The sequence below is a fragment of the Anolis carolinensis genome, chromosome 4 (genome assembly GCF_035594765.1).
Source record: "Anolis carolinensis isolate JA03-04 chromosome 4, rAnoCar3.1.pri, whole genome shotgun sequence".
Taxonomy (NCBI): domain Eukaryota; kingdom Metazoa; phylum Chordata; class Lepidosauria; order Squamata; family Dactyloidae; genus Anolis; species Anolis carolinensis.
Genome location: NC_085844.1, coordinates 76,738,313 through 76,759,301, shown reverse-complemented (window position 1 = coordinate 76,759,301; position 20,989 = coordinate 76,738,313). Strand labels below are relative to the sequence as shown.

Genomic DNA, 20,989 nt, shown 5'->3' with positions numbered 1-20,989 from the left:
CCAATTCAACAAACCAATACACTTAAAAAATATTTGAATTTAAATATGTGTGTTATTTTAATCAGCATTGTGTACTTTGTGTGCTGACGTCTAAATTTTCTGCCTTTGAGGGGTGAAAATAACATCCCAAACTATGCGATTTAGAAAGTTCTGTCACAGACCCCTTCCTTCTGCAGGGTTGTTGCTTTAGACTCAAAAAGAGCTCAACATTGAGATTCCTTAAGAACATATGCACATCTGTTCAGACCAGATTGGCACCAGGAGAATGGGATCCATACTGGGATTTCCCACCAGTTTCCTAAAGTGAAATCAGATTAGCTCTAAGAACTGATTCTATACAACCAAAACAATTAACTACCGTAGTATATCTAGTTTCACACAGATTTTAATTAAGATGGGAACAGTAAGATTTTTTGCTCACCTACTCGGCCTATCAATCAGGTTAGTTTATGGAGGATGTGAGGGATTATATTATCAAAACAGTATAGAATAGGAAAATTATTACCACTAAGAAACGTAGAACCTTCTATTTCTAACAGTGACGTGTATTCAGAAGTAAATTATGTTTTCAAATTAAAATTTAGTAAAATGTTTTTAAAAATCCTCTTTCTATTTCTTTCTTTAACAACATATAATTTTTAATACTGTTATCTTTAGGCTTATTCTACTGATACCAATACATTTTGTTTTCACATTAGTTAGCCAAGTATTTTGGGGTTTGGGTTGTTAGTACAGCATAACCTCAATATCTCTGGATTCTGTATCCATGGATTTAACAATCCACAGGTTGAAAATTTTCAAATATAAATTTTGATTTTGCTATTTTGTTATATGTTTTTTTAATCGTGTCAGAAGCGACTTGAGAACATACTGCAAGTCGCTTCTGGTGTGAGAGAATTGGCCATCTACAGAGACGTTGCCCGGGAACCACTTCCTACAGCAGTGGTTCCCAACCTTTAGGCCTCCAGGTGTTTTGGACTTGAGCTCCCACAGTATCTAACAGCTGGTAAGCTGGCTGGGATTTCCAAGAGTTGTAGTCCAAAACACCTGGAGGCCCAAAGGTTCGAAACCACTGATCTACAGACATTGCCCAGGGGATGCCCGGATGTGTTATCTGGGAGGCTTCTCTCATGTCCCTGCAAACTAGAGCTGACAGATGGGAACTCACCCCGTCTCACGGATTCGAAACTGCAATTTTCAGAGAAGCAACCCAACCTTCAGGTCAGCAGTTCAGCCGGCACAAGGGTCTAACCCATTGTTCCATCGCTGCTCCATATATAAAAGATACCATTTTGTATATAATGTACGAGGGTGGGTCAGAAAATTCTGCCTCCTGTGTCACAAAAATGTTATGAATTAACATATAACAGCAGAAGTTGCTACAGATCATACCCTGAACTATCATCTACACCAGTGCTTCTCAACCTGTGGGTCCCCAGATGTTTTGGCCTACAACTCCCAGAAATCCCAGCCAGTTTACCAGTTTCCCAGATATGGGAAATACAACATGGGCAATCCTTATTCAATGATATATCTTTGCACTTCCTGATCTTATCTAGCCCCTTCATAGTTGTCCTTTCAATCCCTCGTCTTCTTCAGAAGATCCAAGGTGGAAGACAAGATAGCACATTCCAACTACATCCCACATATAGAAATTTGTATTATCCCAATGAGTATAATACTGCAGCATTAAAAATATGCTGGATTTATTTGTTTATTACTGTATTTATACACAGTGTTCCCTCACTTATCGCTGGGGTTAGGTTCCAGGACCACCCACAATAAGTGAAAATCCGCAAAGTAGGGACACTATATTAATTTTAATATTTATACATTATTTTAGTAGTTATACACTATTTTAAGTCTTTATCAACCAGCACTTTGAATTGTGCTCGGTAGCAGACTGGCAGATGATGCTTCCTTTCCTAACAGTGAAGTCTGAGCTCATTATGCAGTGCTTTAATGGTTTCCAGTCGGAATATTACAAGCAGTCTTTGCGGAAAGTTGGAGGAAAACATTATTAAATCAAAAGGCTGCCGTCCACTACGAGGGCGGTAGGTGCATGTTAATTTTAATGCGCTGTCTCCTAGCGCAGAAATCCGGGCATTTTCAGCATCATATTTAAAACATGGTACATTGGACGGATACGTGATCTGGGGCACTAATGAGGCAAATTAAGTTACAGGTATGAATTTTACATTGAATGGGATTAATATTATATGGCGTGGAGGAATTTTAAATAACCTATTGCCATGAATTTTTAATAGTGGCGTGCTCTAATTTAATGTTGCAAGGCAATTGCTTTTCTTAAGCAGAAGGGGGGGGGAGCCCTCTGCTATTCCCCTACATGAACTTCTTTGCACTTCTTTATTATTGTCGAAATAAAATATATTTGCTGGGGAGGAGGGGAGGGATAGAAAAATGCTTTGGGTGAAAGTAGGAGCCGCTATTTCTGACATTTCTTTACGGGAGTCTCTGGGGAATTGAGAATAAATGCCATCTACCTATCTATACACATGATACAAGTGAAAATGTGCATTTGTATATGTGGCAGGGGTGTCTACTTACACAGACAAGCTCCTGCCTCCACAAACAGGCTATAGTTCCCACTATGCAGGAGACACCCATGGCCCTCACTCCACTGACATTGCAGGTTATAGCGAGCACCATGAACATGTCCGAGAGCCCTGCCAATGTCCTCCACCAACACCATACTGCCCATCACTCAAGTGAAGGCTTTCAGTCGAGGACAATTTCATCCTAGATTTTATGTGTTTCCTCCACTACAGACACCTTCCAGTGTTCCTTTCTCTCTCCATTGGTGTGGAATTTGCACAACCCTGCCCACTGCCTCCCCCTTAACTCTCTCCTACTCTTTTCTATGGCACACAGCAAACAGAGGAATTGATCAGCAACTGAACATACTAGAGAGAATTCACCATGATTTGTAGTTGTAGTTACTGGGATGTATAGTTCACTTGTAATCTAAGAGCACTCTGAAGCCCATCAACGATGGACTTGGAAATCACTTGGCATACAGAACCCTCATGACCAAGAAAAAAATATTGGAGGCCTTTATAGGAGTTGTACATGCAGAGCGCACTATGAACCCAAACAATGATGGATCTGGATCAAACTTGGCATGCATACCCGATATAACCACATTTGGATACTGGTGGGTTTTGAGGGGAATTGGCCTGGACATTTTGGAGTTATAGGTACTGGGATGTATAGTTCACCTGCAATCAATGAGCACTCTGAACTCCGCCAAAGATAGAATTGGACCACACATGGTACACATGAGTCCCCATGACCAGTAAAAAATATTGGAAGTCTTTGGGGAAAATTCACCTTGATCTCAGGGAGTTGTAGTTCACCTACATCCAGAACCCAAACACTGATGGATCTGGACCAAACTTGGCACACATACCTGATATGTTGAAATTTGATGACTGGAGGGGTTTGGGGGAAATTGACCTTACTTTCTGGGAGTTGTAGTTCACCCACAACCAGAGAAACTGTGACCTCCACCGATGATGGACCTAGACCAAACTTGGCATACAGAACCTCTAACTCAACCTATAGTGGGGGTTTGAGGGGATTAACTCACCATAGCAGGAGCTGTAGTTTACCCTACAGCCAGAGAGCACACTGAATCCCACCAAGAATGCATCTAGAGCATACTTGCCCAACATAACGAACTTTAAGTACTGATGGAGTTTCTCAGGGTTAACCTGGCATGATGCGAGTTGTAGCTCACCCACAACCTTATGCATTTTGTATAATTAATAACTGATTTTTTCAAATAACCTGGGCAAGGCCGGGTACCCAAGCTAATGGAGAATATATGTCATAAAAAGTGATAAACATCGGCCATTGGTGCTGGTGCTCCATAGTGGGAAAGCACAGTCTAGGAACCGAAGCTGCTTCAGATAGAGATAGATATATCCAGCATTAGAGCCATTGCCAGAAAAAAAGGGGGGGGGGGGGGTTGGGTTTTTTTTTGTGTGTGTGTGAATTGTGAAGAATAGTTCCATAACGCAAAATAATTTACAAATCAGGCTCCATCGATAAACTTTAACAGACACGCAAGACAGATAAACTTCAGTGGACACTCATGTAATTTTCTCTAATGTTGAGAGGATAACTTCTATCCCAGTTGAACCCTTGGCCATCATATCTTTCTTGATTTTTTCTTGACCTTTGAGCTAAACATAGAATTTTTGATATCTGGCATTGTCTGCATCTCCTAAACAATCAGTGGGTACTCATGAGGATTTGGTTAAACAATTAAAATTCATGAGTAAACCAGAAAAAAATTCGGGGGGGGGGGGGGTTTGAAGCCCCTAACACCCCCCCCCCCCCCTTGGCTACAGCCTTGTCCAGTTTAGCTAGATAGATCCGGCTTAGAAACATCCACCTATCGATAGATCCAGGGTAGACACAAATATCTATTGATATTGATACAGTATATATCTAAATATCCTGTTTCCCCTAAAATAAGACATCCCCAGAAAATAAGACCTAGTAGAGGTTTTGCTGAATTGCTAAATATAAGGCCTCCCCAGAAAGTAAGACCTAGCAAAGTTTTTGTTTGGAAGCATGCCCGTCAAACAGAACACCAGAACATGCAGGATCGGTAAATGTCTGTACCATAGAGTGTTGTACATGGAAATAATGGTAGTAACAAGAAATTCTTGATAGGATTCACAGTTTGTCTGGTTATGCTGGTTTGTGATGACAACTACTGTACAATATATAATAAATGTTCATTTTTTGTTCAACAATAAATGTGAATTCTTCATGGAAAAATAAGACATCCCCTGAAAATAAGACCTAGTGCATCTTTGGGAGCAAAAATTAATATAAGACACTGTCTTATTTTCGGGGAAACAAGGTATCTATCTATGCTGGGGGTAGAAGGAAGAGACCCGGTCCATCCAAGAGCGAGTGTGGATTCCTCTCGCATTCCCGCAATTCTTCATCAGGAACTTCTTTTTCCCTCCCTCTCTCCTTCCCTCCCTCCCTCTTTCCTTCCTTCTCCTCCCTGAGGCTCAACAGCCTCCCTTTTCCCCCAGACCCTACACAGCGCCGAGGAGAATGAAACCGCCCGCCATTGGCTGAACCCGCGTTCCAAGGAGGCGCCCGCTCCTTCCCATTGGCTAAAGCGCGCCGCCCTCTTCGCCTGCCTCGTTCTTTTTTCCCCCGACACATGATTATCCCTCCTCTTACTCCGGGCTCTCTCTCTCTCTCTCTCTCTTTCTCACCCACCCACCGACCCGCTCCTTTGCTCGCTCGCTCGCCTCCTCCTCCTTCTCCTTCTTTCCTTCCCTCCTCCTTTCCTTCTCCTTTCCCCGCCTCCTTTCTCCGTCTCTATATATACTCCGCGGCGTTGCAAACGGGGCTGGAGCAGAGGCGGTTGGGGTTGGGAGCCAGAGGGGAGGAAAGAGGAGAAACTCACCCAACCAGCTGGGATATCATCATCATTATTATTATTATTTTTGTATTGTCTATTCTATTGAAAGCAAATCGATTGTTTTTTTTTTCTTCCAACCTCTCTGTTTTATTTGCTCGTTTGGTGGGCATTGAGGAGGGACAGCTCGCTCTCGGTGTCTTTATTTTGAGGGGTACCATGAAGGCGGTGAGTCCCGTCCGGCACCCGAATAGGAAGGCGCTGGCTAGCGGCTGCTGTTGTGGAGGCGGAGGAGGAGGAGGAGGAGGCAGCGATGGAGGCGGAGGAGGAGGAGGAGGCGATCTTCCCTTGGGTTTCCTCTCCGATCCGGGCTGCTTGAAGGGAAACGAAGTGGACGAGCCGGCCGCGCTGTGCCTCCAGTGCGACATGAATGACTGCTACAGCCGCCTCCGGAAGCTGGTGCCCACCATCCCGCCCCACAAGCGGGTCAGCAAAGTGGAGATCCTCCAGCACGTCATCGACTACATCCTCGACCTGCAGCTGGCCCTGGAGACGCACCCGGCCCTCCTTCGGCAGCAGCAGCAGCAGCCTCTCCCGCAGCAGCCTCCCCAACAGCAGCAGCAGCAGCTCCTTGCGCCCCACCAAGCGCCCAGGACCCCGCTCACCGCCCTCAACGTCGACCCGGTAAGAAACCGCCCTTCTCCTCCTCTTCCCTTCTCCCTTGGGCAGGGCAGGAGGAGCCCACCCTTGCTCCCCTTTCCCCCTTTCTAAATGCGCCTCGGGAATCCAACGACCTGTTAAGCTTGGCAAGAGAGAAGCATGGATTCACCACTCTTCTTCTATTCTATTCTATTCCATTTCTTCCATTCCAAGGCGCACACTAATTTCAGTCCCATAGATAGATAGATATAGATACATACATTACATACACACATAGATCCTGGCGTTGGAGCACCCCAGCCCAGGGTCTGGCAGGACTGATGACTTAAAGGTTGGATAATAATAATAATAATAATAATAATAATAATAATAATAATCAGGGTCTCTGGTGGCACAGTGTGTTAAAGCGCTGAGCTGCTGAACTTGTGGACCAAAAGGTCCCAGGTTCAAATCCCGGGAGCGGAGTGAGCGCCCAGCTCCTGCCAACCTAGCAGCTCGAAAACATGCCAATGTGAGTAGATCAATAGGTACCACTTCCGGCGGGAAGGTAACGGTGCTCCATGCAGTCATGCCGGCCACATGACCTTGGAGGTGTCTACGGACAATGCCGGCTCCTCGGATTAAAAATGGAGATGAGTACCAACCCCCAGAGGCAGACATGACTGGACTTAATGTCAGGGGAAACCTTTACCTATAATAGTAATAATAATAACTTTATTCTTGTATCCCGCCCCACCTCCCCAGGGGGACTCGGGGCGGCTTATATGGGGACCAAGCCCAGCAATACACAGTAAAATACAACAACATAAAATACATTCTAGTCACCACAAATTAATACATCAGAACTATAAAATCACAACACCACAGAATAAAAGTGTAGCCATTGAGTGGCCAAGGGCAACCTGATGGCACTTCAACTGGGTTGCTTTTTTTTTTTCCGTGTCAGGAGCAACTTGAGTCGCTTCTGGAGTGAGAAAATTGGCCGTCTGCAAGGATGTTGCCCAGGGGACGCCCGGATTTTTTTTTTATGTTTTTACCATCCTTGTGGGAGGCTTCTCTCATGTCCCCACATAGAGCTGGAGCTGATAGAGGGAGCTCATCTGCGCTCTTCCTGGGTGAGATTAGAACCTGGCAGCTTTCAGGTCAGCAACCCAACCTTCAAGTCACGAGGCTTTAGTCCACTACACCACCAGGGGCTCCTAGAACTGGGTTGGAGTCCAAAACACCCGGAGGGCCAAAGTTTGCCCAGCTCCATGCGGAGACATGAGAGAAGCCTCCCATGGAAGCCTCCCATGGTACCTCCCAAGGATGGTATAAAAACATAAAAAAAATCCAAGCATCACCTGGGCAACGTCCTTGCAGACGGCCAATCCTCTCACACCAGAAGCGGCTTGCAGTTTCTCAAGTCGCTCCTGACATGGGAAATGTCCAGGGATGCCTTTTTGAATTCTAATTATGAGAAGTACTCATTGTTAGCTTTAGATAGGTATGTTGTCAGACAGAGCCCCCAGTGGCGCAATGGGTTAAGCCCTTGTGCCAGCAGGACTGCTGACCTGAAGGTTGGGTTGCTGACTTGAAGCCTCGGTCAACTCCAGCTCCCCATGCGGGGACATGAGAGAAACCTCCCACAAGGATGGTCAGACATCAAAAACACCCGGGCATCCCCTGTGCAACCGGCGTCCCCTGGGCAACGTCCTTGCAGATGCCCAATTCTCTCACACCAGAAGCGACTTGCAGTTTCTCAAGTCACTCCTGACACAGAAAATGTCCTGACACACACAGAGAGAGGACATGTCAGACTACACTGAGAAGCCATTTGAAATCCACAAGCATTTCAACAGAAAGAAAGAAACCATGAAAATGAACAAAATCTGGCTACCAGTATTTTAAAAAACTCTAACGTCAGGACAGTAAATAAAAACAACACTCAAAAACAGGGTAATTCCAGACATGGATCAATCAGAGCCAGCTAATACCTCCCAACAAAGGATTCCCCCAGGCAGGAATCAGCCAGATCTTGAAACCGAAAAACTATTCAATGCTAATCAAGGTGGCCAGTTGAAACATTCACACCTGCCTCCAACAGACAAGAGTTCTTTCTCCCATCCTGGACCTTCCACAGACATACAAACCCCACTTGCCTAGTTTCCAACAGATCCCACAACCTCTGAGGATGCCTGCCATAGTTGCAGGAGAAATGTCAGGAGAGAATGCTTCTGGAACATAGCCATACAGCCTGGAAAACTCACAGCAACCTTTAGATAAATATATCTCTGTATGTACACACATTATCTCTCCCTATCTCTCTCTCTCTTTCTCACACACACACACATAAACATACTAGAATTTATACCTGCTTTGTCCAGAGATGCATTTTTGACTGCTAATTATTAGAAATATTCATTGTTAGCTTTAGGACAATTTTTGAGATTTTTTTTTATCATGTCACTTCTGACACAATAATGATTTGGATTATGTGTCCTATGTTTTGGTCCAGATTCATCGGGCCATGGAGGACCCCTTGAGGTGCAACATGCACACATATTTTCACTTTTATTTATATAGATAAGAAAGCACCCATGGTGCTACAATGCTGTTTTTTTAGAGATATGGGGACCTGTGTCTTATAATCGAAGAAATACAGTAATTCACCTCCCCCCCCTCCTCCGCCCTTTCCCTCCCTGACTCCACCTGTCTCCAAGACAAACCTTCATACGGTTCAGCGGGTGAACTATGCATCCGGTGCTATTGGGTACATCTCTACTATAGAATTAATAATGCCACTTGCCACCACTTTCACTGCCCTGGCTCGATGCCATGGGATCCTGGGAGTTTGCTAGTTTGCTTTTCCTTTTAAAAAAATTAAATATACAAATTGTATATTTAATAAAAACACCACTCAGAAAACAGAGGAATTCCAGACAAAACAATCAAGGCCAGCTGACACCTCCCAACAAAGGATCCCCTCAGGCAGTTAGCAGCCAGACCTTGAAGCTGAAAGGCTGTTCAATCCTAATCAAGGTGGCCAATTGCAACATTCATACAACATTCAGGCAGACAAGAGTTCTTTCTCCCACCCTGAACCTTCCATGGATATATAAACCCCATTTGCCTAATTTCCAACAGACCTCACAGCCTCTGAAGATGCCTGCCATAGATGCAGGGGAAACGTCAGGAGAGAATGCTTCTAAAGCATGGCCAAACTCACAGCAACCCAGTGATTCTGGCCAAGAAAGCCTTTGACAACACCTGTATGACACAACACGGTCACAAATCACATTTGAAAATTCTATGTTATCCCATCCGATCCTCACGACCTGTGAGGCTTCAGTATTCTTTGGAAGAGAAGACTTAAAGGCCTTGTAAAACTGCAACTCCCAGTATTCCATGGTATTGAGCCAGAGCGGTAAAAGTTGTGTCAAACGGTATTAATTCCACAGTGTAGATGCAACCCTTGTCTACAGGATTTGACCCTAACTCCAATGCCCTGCTTTTCATCCTCGATTCCACCTGTCTCCAGCCAAACCTTCTCCTCTTTGGTCCCTCTGTTTTAGGCAGGGACTCCCGAAATGACCCACGAGAGCTGACCTACACGCCTAATGCTTGGGGGCACCACTTGATCTGATCTCCCTGGAAGGGAAGCTTCCCAAAAACCAACAATATGGGTTAATTGGCTGGAGGGTTGCAACGCAGGCTCGATATTAAATTCCAGATGAAATGGGTCTCCCTGCGTGGCTGTGCAAGCGTGAAAACAGGCACATACCTATACACACTTAATGCCTTATAGGATGCAATGGCATTTCAATAGGTTACCGGGCTTTGTCATTCTGTCAACTATATCTGAATGAGCAGCGTGCAGCGAAATATATCTAGCGTTGTATGTTTGGCTCTTATCTGTATGTATATGCCTTATAAGGAAGCAATTTCTATTTATTTCACAGAGATGATTTTTTCCCTAAAATTGCCTTGGACTAGGGAGGGATCCTTAAATAGCAGTCATCTCCAGTATGGATACAATTGGATATCGGTGTACAGATCCACAGCACATCACACTGTTGTTCTGGACCGACACACCATTGGAAATAGTTCATTGGTGACTAGAGCTGGATTTGGATCAGTATCTTTAGAACTAATCTAGAAGCACAAACATAGATGGCAATTGTTTCAACAAAGGCTCCACAGTATGTGGGAGCAGAGTATAATCTTCCCCATCCACCAATCCCCAGTAGTAAAAATATGCTCAGAGAAAGCATCCATGTGGGAGGTATTGATTGAAATCGTTCTGTGGAGAGCCCCAGATTTTCATAACACAGCCGCTATTGCTTGGTTGTACTGCCCGGGGGAAGTATGTGACCCTCGACTGCCATTGGTAATCCCTGTGGGGGTATGAAGCAAAAGGTTGCCACACCTGACAGCTTGCCGCCTGCCACTAATGATTAGCCGGGGACAGACTTGTTGAGAAACAGGTCTCATTCTTCCAGCGTCCTTTGTCCCAGTGTGTTTAAGGAAGCTGGACAATGAAGATTTTCTTTTTTTTTTCCTGCCTAAGCCTCTAATGTGCCACTGTGGTTTCTGTTGTTCTTTTTCAGGCTGCCGCTGTGAATAAGCAAGGGGACAGTATCCTGTGCCGCTGAACTGCATTTCTAAGGTGAGTATTCTCTCTTTGGTGTGTTAGCAGAGCTGGGAACTTGATGTGTCTGCATCTTTGGTAGGGAACCTCTTTCAGCCCCCTAACTATACTTATTTGGAAGTAAACCATGGCCCTTACATCAAACAAATATAGTTGGGATCAGGCTAGAGTCCTCCTTCCTAAGCCTTTGGGTGCTCCAGTTCTTAGGTGCATTTAGAACCTTGTATGATTGAAATCAGGAGAAAAGCCTGTGCCAAAAACATGCACAGAAATTAGCATGCTAGGCTGCAACCCCCACCCACTAACTCAGTTAGCATACTTTGATCTAAATCAGTGTAATCCCATTGCTTTCAGTTCCGAGTTGCTTCGCGTAATAGTTTTGTGACTTGGCATGGTGTGCAGTGTTTAATCATATTTTCTGCTTAGTTTTCAACATTAAAGGCGCAAGTCCGTCTGAATGCCTGCGTTCATTCTAAATTTATATATTGTAAAGGATTGATCTAGATTAAACCAAGCCTTGCCATTTGTTCCAGCTAGGGACAAAAAAACCAAATACAAGGGAAGCAGAAAATACTTGTGTCACATTGTTTGAGTTGGGAAAACAAAATGCGGCATTCATTCTGAACTGCAATGGCATTTCTTTAACTCACAGATCAAGCCTGTTTCTGAGGTGTTGCTTTCTTTGCTTTCCTCCAAATACAATGAAAAAAAATGCATTATGGAAATGATGTGGGTTCGCTTACACAGCTATTTCTTTGGCAACACAGCTGTGATCTTTACTCATGGAGCCCCCGGTGGCGCAGTGGGTTAAACCCTTGTGCTGGCAGGACTGCTGACTTGAAGGTTAGGTTGCTGACCTGAAGGTTGCTGGTTCGAATCCAACCTGGGGAGAGTGTGGATGAGCTCCCTCTGTCAGCTCCAGCTCCATGCGCGGACACGAGAGAAGCCTCCCACAAGGATAGTAAAACATCCCCTGGGAAAAGTCCTTGCAGACGGACAATTATCTCACACCAGAAGTGACTTGCAGTTGCTCAAGTCGCTCCTGACACAAACATTTACTGGGAAGCAAACTGGTCTCTGTTTAAGAGAATGTTTGTCAAACTGGGCTGCAAAATGCCCCCGCCTCCCATGCCTGATCTGTGAGAATAGAGCTGGAGGAAGGAGACTTCCACAGTCGCCTTTGCTCCCATTCTCTCTGGCTTGGACTTGCAGCTGTGTGTGCCTCTGCTTGGCCTAGCCTGGGAGCTGCGGTTGTTGTTTGACCTGGTTTGTTTTGGGTTGTTGATCAAGCATGTCTTCTGTTTTGTTGGTGGCGCCAGTCAGTCTGGAGCAGAATGGTTCACACCCCCCTTCTATTCATTCCTCTTCCACAGGTGTGCGGCAGGCAAATCCTGAGCCAGAGAAGCAGAAAGAAAGAAAGACACATTAGAGAGGGAGGGGGAAAAAAGAAAAAAAAAGCAAGAAAGAAATCTCAGCCACTGGGCAAAAAGGAAAAAAAAATCAACTACTCCAGAATTCTTTCCATACTTCCTTTAGAGAGAAAGAGAGGAGAAATTTTCACGACTTTGCACGTTCATAGCATTTTACACACGTGTCTCTTAATTCTTTTGGTTGTTTTTTTTTCTTTTTAGATCAGATGTGAATTGTATTCTTGTCTGGGAGGGAGGGGGTTTGAACTCTTCAGCATCCATGTGGCTCTTCTGTTGGATAGAGAAGATCAAGGACACACGGGGAGGGTAGAAGTTTTAACTTTTAATGTGCTGAGCAGCTGAAATCCGAAGCTTTACTAATCTACCAGAGGCATTGTAGATAACTTTGGTTCGGACATCTATTGTTTAAAATAGATGCTTTTATTGTTTCCTCGGGGACTTTCTTCTCCCCGAAGGAGTGTTACATATTGTATAGATTAAAGAGAAGAAGAAAAAGAAGAAGAAAAGGAAAAAAGTGACATTTCATACTATGTATATACAGAGAGGTTCTATAAGTGTAAGTGAGAAAAGTATATGCTTTAATAGACCTACTGTAATTATAAAATATTTTTAATTAAATATTTTTTTGTAAATATTATAAAGTTGTGTATGTTTTCTTTTGAAATCTGTGGGAATACTTTAGGCAGAATTGTTTTCTGGCTCGAGTGCAGAACTGCTGTCAATGAAAATATATTGGATGCTGAGGGATGTCTTTGGTGGGTGTTTGTCCCACCCGTCCCTCCTCACTCCCTTTTCAATTTGGAAGCTACAGCCGTAGGTAGAATTGAGTCAGTTCCTGCATGAATGCATGCAATATCTAACCGCAAATAAACTTGTTCTATCCATACCAATGTGGGTTTATCCCCCTCTTTTGATTCAAATTGAAAATATGTTTGTAGCATACGATTTTGGAACAACTTTTTTGTCTGTTGGGCACTGAGGTTTATATTACAGAATATGCGAAACCGCATTGAGATGTCAGAAATTTATTTGTTCTTTACTGAGATTGCTACTTTTTTCCAATATGGGTACAGTGCTGCGGGATAATGAACATTTATTTTCTAAAAAATGAAAATTATCACAAAACATGGACCACTTTTATAACACCCAAGGGGACACTGGACCCCAGAATTTAGCCCTGTGGCATATTACCTTGGAAAAACAGTAAAAAAATGTTTTCTGCTTCTAACCAAAGGGCAAACTATCAACAAATGTACAGTCACTGTTTCATCCAAAGACTATTGATACTGAAACATGGAGGGTAGGGAGGGATAACAGGGAACATTTCAGTCTGATTACTGGTGTAAGTCAATTTCAAAAAACTTACGTAGACCAAAAACAAAATCAGATGACTGTATCAAAATTATTTTTCTAATATACAACAGCCTTCATTTCATTGCAACTCTGTTACATCTGAAAATCCTGTTCAGTCTCTGTTATGTGTAACTTCTACATGTGAACATTAAACTAGATTGACGTGCCTTGTGCTGTGATTCTCTTCTTTCTTCCTTCCTTCAATACTTTCAGAGCTCTATACATCTGCTTCACTTTCCTTCTGCATGATGCCTAATGGTTAATCTGATCGCAACAGTTTGCAGTGTGTTTCCACCTTCCATCCAGACAACCTCAGAAAATTACTCATTTCTTATTATAGTGAGTCTGCAGTTCTGTGAGAAGGGATATTCTTAAAGCGGGTGAATTAAGTAAGATTTAATTGGGTGTTTTCTAGACAGCCAACTACATGTATAGCAAGTCCTATTTGGCTTCAAGTGTCTGTATGGGAGGACTTTTAAAAGCGTCAAAGTGATCATCATTCCAATTTTTTTTATCGTGTCAGAAGCGACTTGAAGCATGTCACTTCTGGTGTGATAGAATTGGCCGTCTACAGAGACGTTGCCCAGGGGATGCCTGGATGTGTTACCATCCTGCTGGGAGGCTACACTCATGTCCCCGCAAGCTAGAGCTGACAGACAGGAACTCACCCCATCTCACTGATTCAAACCAGCAACCTTCAGGTCAGCAACTCAACCTTTAGGTCAGCAGTCCAACCAACACGAGGGTTTAACCTATTGCGCCACCGTGGCTCCTCGAAGCAAAGATGTTAATGAAGGATACATTATGATTATGACAATGCAGCTATACTGCAGAATGAATGCAGTTTGACCCAACTTTAACTGCTATGGCTGAATGCTATGGAATCATGAAATCTGGAGTTTTGCACTGGCGCCTCAGCAAACTATAACTCCAACATCATTCCAATTATGTTCAATCTTTATAAGGAAATAACGTAGCTATAGGTGCGGTAAATGTCAAAATCGCTATTTTCTAACCAAACGGTCTGCTACTAAGATACAGTGAGGCAAAACCAAAGCATAAAATAGCAAATATGGGGCATTGTAGGCTTACAATTATTATTTTTAATCTAGTGAATGGAGGTCATTCAGGTAAAAACCCTGAAAAAGACACCTGAGCTGAAATGTCTCTTAGTCTAGCCTGATTATCTTTAATGAACAGCTCTTTCATAAAGCAATCATTCTTAGAAACAAGGAAACTGAAATGAATGATGAAAGCCGACTTTCAGGAAGAGGCTGAGTTATGTTGTCCTTTCTTACTTGCAAATGGGAAAGAAAAAGACTTCTGCTAGAGGCAGGGTTCACATCATATTTAAGCTTGAATTTGGTTAAGACAAAAGAATAGCACTTGCTTTCATGTCAGGGAGTCTTGGGTATTTTCACGTAAGAAACAGACAGATATTCAGTCATGTCTTAGCCTATAGGAGCCGCAGTGTTGCAATGGGTTAAACCCTTGTGCCGGCTGAACTGCTGACCTGAAGGTTGGGTTGCGAACTTGAAGGCTGCAGTTTTGAATCTGCAAGAAGGGGTGAGCTCCCGTCTGTCAATTCTAGCTTGCAGGGACATGAGAGAAGGCTCCCAGCAGGATGGTAACACATCCAGGCATCCCCTGGGAAGGTCTCTGTAGACAGCCAATTTTCTCACACCAGAAGTGACTTGAAGTATGTTCTCAAGTCACCTCTGACACAATAAAAAATGTCTTAGCCTGTTTAAAATCATATTATTGTTATTGTTCCTCTTTTTAAGGATAAATGGAAAGGAATCCCACTAGTACACAGAGTTATAGAGAGTGGGACTGAAAAAGTCTTTCCTGTCTTTTGCTTGTTGTCCTGGAACCACTTTCAGTAATCCCTGCTTAGTTTGGGAAGCCACTTAACGGCATTTACACAAATGACACTAATATTGTGGTATAGTGAGCAAAATGAAGTTTTTGTGTTTTAAAAAATGCATGTCGGTGCCCCTGCATCCTTTTGACTGATTTGTGTATTGACTGCAAGAAATACAAAAAGAAAGATGGGAAGGGATGCCAGTGAGGCTCTTTAAAATGACCTTGCTCTCTCGAAACTATTTCCACTCTCATTAGTTTCAATTAAAAGGACTCCTTCTGAAGTGATCTAGTACTGTCATGAACTGAAAGCTACCTTCTGTGCTGCTGACTGTTCAGTTCGATGGTTATCATTCCTTGCATAGTGACATTGAAAAGCAAGTACATCCTTGTAAACGGGAGAGAGGTTTGGTTACACAGCAAAAGCCATGCAAGTCTGCCTGTGAAAGCTGAAACTCCAGTTGCGCAGGGAAAAAACAGTGAAACTTGTACCAGTAGCTGAAATGTGCAAAAAAGAGCATCTTGACAAGACACTTTTCAAAGCAGTTTGTTATAGGCCTCTCACTGTTTTTCAGAGAAGTCCCATTTAGTTAATCACTCCAAGTAATGTTCAGTGATTTTATTTCCCACTTTTTGTGCAACAGTTCTAGAGGAATCATGTTTAAAATAATAAGCCCTTCTAATGTACGCACCATTTAATGTATAAGATTTGTTTTAAAATAACCAATGGTGTTGCATGAGATTAAAGAGGACAGATTTATAATCTGAATATTTGCTCTCCAAGGTCCCGTTTGATGTCTAGCAAAGAACTTGTTTTCTCATGACTAGGAAAACATAAAATTGTCTAATATTTTATTGATACTGTTCTTTCTCACAAAACTATGACTCAAGATAGTGAACGATATTCCTTCAGGAAAGCAAAACATTTGTATCAGATGTAACCTGTTTCCCCCAAAATAAGATAGGATCTTATATTAATTTTTGCTCCAAAAGATGTGTTAGGGATTGTTTTCAGGGGCAGTTTTATTTTTCCAAATTGACTTTTTAAATGTGCCCCCGGTGGCGCACCGGATTAAATCAAGAGCTGTTGAACTTGTTGACCGAAAGATCAGTGGTTCGAATCGAGGGAGTGGGGTGAGCTTCTGCTCTTAGCCCCAGCTTCTGCGAACCTAGAAGTTCGAAAACATCAAATGTGAGAAGATCAATAGGTACCACTCCAGCAGAAAGGTAACAGCACTCCATGCAGAATGAAAAGGAACAAAGAAATATACTATGGCTCCTGTATCCTTGGTGGATATATTCCAAGACTCTCAGGGATACGTGAATCTCTGGATATTAGTGAGCCCTATATTTGAATTATACTTGAGCTACCATGCAGTCATGCCAGCCACATGACCTTGGAGGTGTCTATAGACAATGCCGGCTCTTTGGCTTAGAAATGGAGATGAGCACCAATCCCCAGAGTCGGACACAACTAGACTTAATGTCAGGGGAAAACCTTTACCTTTACTTATATCTAAGGCATATTTTTGAAATAGAGCTTATATTTTGAGCATCATCAGAAATGCTGAAAAATCATGATAGGTCTTATTTTCAGGGTAGATCTTATTTTGGAGGAAATAGGGTGTGGAAGCAGTCCACACACTTCTAAGACATTATGCTGACAATTTGAGCCTCGGGACCTTTAAAAAGGAGAAGTGTAAGGTAGAGTGAGGAAACTTGGCTCTTCCAGATGTTTTGGGCTTCATCTCCCAGATGGCCTGAGTAGCATAGCCCATGGTAAGGGATTATGGGAATTGTAGTCCATTATCTCTGTAGAGGAGTCTGCGGTGGTGCAGTGGGTTAAACTGCTGCGCTGCTGAACTTGCTGGCCAAAAGGCTGGCGGTTTGAATCCGGAGAGCAGGGTGAGCTCCCGCTATTAGCCCCAGCTTCTGCCAACCTAGCAGTTCGAAAACATGCAAATGTGAGTAGATCAATAGGCGAGAAGGTAACAGCGCTCCATGCAGTCATGCCGGCCACATGACCTTGGAGGTGACTATGGACAATGCCGGCTCTTCAGCTTAGAAATGAAGATGAGCACCAACCCCCAGAGTCGGACACAACTGAACTTGATGCCAGGGAAAACCTTTATTTTTACCTTTACTATCTCTGTAGAGTTAAAGTTTTCCCATCTTTTAGGCCAGTGGTTCTCAACCTGTGGGTTCCCAGATGTTTTGGCCTACAACTCCCAGAAATCCCAGCGAGTATTCCAGTCAGTTTACCAGCTGTTAGGATTTCTGAGAGTTGAAGGCCAAAACATCTGGGGATCCACAGGTTGGGAACCACTGCTTTAGACAAAACGGATAGTCAGATTATTCCTACACAGGACTGTTTTCCCCCAGTAGGGGGTAGTATTGTGTAGCATCTGTTGCATTAAGACCAACAACAAATCTAATCATTCCAGCGAGCAAATAGGAAATGGTTGGTTGCTACTGTTTTGCACATAAGAGACATTAGGCAAATAACTCCAGGAAAACGATCTCAATTGATTGCATTACTTGGAGAAAGTTTGTGTGAAGAAGCGGAGGATGCCTTGAGCAATCACAGTTTCTTGCAGTGATTGGGCCTGTTCTTGGAAAAACACGTAGCGTCCACACTGAGAATCAATAGATTTTAATCAGATCCTGTTTAGCAGAGATTGATCTTGAACAGACGCCTGGATCGATCCCTGTACAGCACCTATGCTACTTTGATGTTTCCTTTCCTCCATGAAGGAGTTGGCCATTGGGATGACTTGACAAATACATCTCTGAATCCCACTATAAATCTTCTTCAACTTGAAAGGAAAATAATCAATACACATTTACTCTGACATAAAGCCCATTCATTTTACTTGGACTGACTTCTTGTATAGTGTGGATAGGATTGCAACTTTTACTTGGTAGCATAAGGCAAAGGGTTTTTGAAGGATTCTTAAAATAAAAGGATTGCCATATGCTTTTGATTCTTGGATTTATCAAAAAAAAAATGCAGGACTAGAACATACAGGATAAAAAGGTCTGTCTCTTTGAGGTTTCGGCTGCCAAGAAAGATGGTGAGGTATTACACACACCCCATACAATGATACCGATGCAGAGGTGTTGATATCCAAATGTATGAAATGCTTACTTACACTTTGCTCGTGTTATTCCAACATACAGTTTGCACTGCAGGTGAACACTGGCAGAAAAGCAGTTGGATATATATTCTCCTGTGGTAGAATCATACAGCACTAATATTTGTATAATATATAAAGCACTGTACAAATAAAACATTTTAAGCTTCTAACACTAATATGTATTTTTGCACTTCTATCGTGGTTAAAAAGATCCACAAGAACTTGTATGTTGGGATTTTTCCATATTACAAGCTGTATTACACATTCCAAATGCCTACTTTATTTCTTTGCTTTTCAGTCTCTCTGTTTAATTGCTCTGCAAAATCTCTTTAAAAAAAAAGGATAGCAAATAAATGCAGTTTTCAAACATTCATCAGTTAGTGTCTTTAAAATGATGCTTATTTCCAGATACAACATCTTTCCATCACACGTACATTGGGCACTCGGTATCCACTGACGTTTGGTTCCAGAATCCCCTGTGTCAAAATCCATGGATGATCATCCCATTATATACCATGGTGTAGCAAAAGGGCAATATTTTAACAAATATATTGTTAAATAATTCATGGGTGCAGAATCTATGGATATGGCAGGCAGACTGTTCAACTTTTCCTAATATAGAAGTTTAATAGAGGAATGATGCCCATCAAGGGGAAATGCAGTATGAGAGGAACATGAAATTCCTAAGCCTCTTTAGGGAATGCAGGTTGTCTTAGCTTTGAGTCTGATGTTTATCCTTTCCTCTACAAAAGACATCTCTAAAACATGATGATAACTCTCAGTAGAAGCATGTTTGCCTTCATGCCATATTGTCAAGCATCTTCTAAAGAAAGCAGTTCAGATGATATCTGTTTAATGTACAATGGAGTCTCCAAAGAACCAAGTATTATGAGTAGAGAAATTTTCAGTTCCAGCTTTTGATCCATGTGTGTACCAAAGTAAATACATACAATCAATGCATGGATGTTAGGGATGAGAGTTTAACTGCCCATCCTGCTTTGAGTGTTTCACCACACATATTTTCTTGTACTAAGTTAGAGGTCATTAGTGTGAGAGTATTTTTGCTACTGTCAACAGTGTACATAATTTTTCATGTGAAGGGTCTTAAGATTTATTGAAGGTTTTCATGGCCAGAATCATTGGGTTGCTGTGAGTTTTCTGAGTACAGTAGAGTCTCATCCGATATAAATGGGTAGGCAAAATGTCGGATAAGCGAAACTGTTGGCTAATAGGGAGTGCGGCAGAAGCAGGAGCATCTTCCAGGCTCCTGCTTCTGCCACTGCTGGGCCTTTGCCACCCACCCTTCCTCACTCACTCGCTGGCTCACTCACCAGGCCGGGTTCCGCAGCAACAGCAGAACCAGGACCCAGTCTGGTGAGTGAGCCAGCGAGCAAGGGAAAGAGGCAAAGGTGGCAGCAGCAGCAGGAGCAGGAGCCTGGCTGCCTGTTCCAGGCTCCTGCTTCTGCTGCCGCTGCCACCTTTGCCACCCGCCCTCCCTCACTCATACAGAACCAGGACCCAGCTGGCCCAGGAGGGTTGGTGAGCAAGGGAGAATGGCCCTGGGCATCAGATAATACGGTGTGTCAGATGAGCAGAAGTTGGATAAGCAGGACTCTACTGTATGACCAAGTTCCAGAATGTTGTGACTCCTGTTTTATTGTCTTACTGTGTTTCATTTTTTGTATATTGTGCAATGTATTTATGCTGTTGTTTTTTGTAAATCATGCTAGTTGGACCTTGCCCCATGTAAGCCACCCCGAGTCCCTGCGGGGAGATGGTGGCGGGGTATAAATAAAGTATTATTATTATTATTATTATTATTATTATTATTATTATTGACACAACAACATTGTATGACACAGCAAACAAGATAGATATGCTGGATTTCGTATCACAAAATCACAAGTCAAACACTTCCCAAGTGTCTAGGACTGTGTGATGTATTTTCGGATGATGCGCGCAGATCCCATTAAGGTAGCCTTTTGCAGTTCGCAGATCGTAATTTTGTCAATGACTATTGTTTCCAAATGCCAGCTGAGATCTTTTGACACAACACCCAGTGTGCCGATCACCACCGGGACCACCTGTACTGGTTTCTGCCAGAGTCTTTGAAGTTCAATCTTGAGGTCCTGATAGCGGCTGAGTTTTTTCTGTTGCTTTTCGTCAATGCAACTGTCACCTGGAAAGGTGAAATCAATAATCCAAATGTTTTTCTTTTCCACAACTGTGATGTTGGTGTGTTGTGTTCCAGAACTTTGTCAGTCTGGATTCGGAAGTCCCACAGTATCTTTGAGTGTTCATTTTCCAATACATTTTCCAATACTACTACTACTACTACTACTACTACTACTACTACTACTTATTATTATTATTATTATTATTATTATTATTATTATTATTTTCCAAATTGTATGGCCATGTTCAAGAATGCTTCTGGAACATGGCTATACAGCTCGGAAAACTCATAGCAACCTGGTCTTAAGACTATTGAATGAAAGCACCG

General features: G+C 42.9%; 1 protein-coding gene across 1 annotated transcript; it reads left to right on the top strand.

Moving 5' to 3' along the window:
* Window positions 1–5,274: 5,274 nt before the first annotated feature.
* On the top strand, window positions 5,275–13,653 carry id4 (inhibitor of DNA binding 4). The gene is made up of 3 exons (XM_008108801.3): window positions 5,275–6,097; window positions 10,663–10,721; window positions 12,077–13,653. The coding sequence occupies exons 1-2, from the start codon at window positions 5,633–5,635 to the stop codon at window positions 10,705–10,707; spliced, it is 510 nt and encodes a 169-aa protein (XP_008107008.3). The 5' UTR covers window positions 5,275–5,632; the 3' UTR covers window positions 10,708–10,721; window positions 12,077–13,653.
* Window positions 13,654–20,989: the final 7,336 nt, after the last annotated feature.

What these genes read in the sequence shown, in the direction of transcription:
- id4 (XM_008108801.3), top strand. Translation starts at nt 5,633, where the DNA reads ATGAAGGCGGTGAGTCCCGTCCGGCACCCGAATAGGAAGGCGCTGGCT. An exon ending in CCGCCCTCAACGTCGACCCG is followed by an intron (nt 6,098 to 10,662) that starts GTAAGAAACCGC and finishes GTTCTTTTTCAG; the next exon opens with GCTGCCGCTGTGAATAAGCA.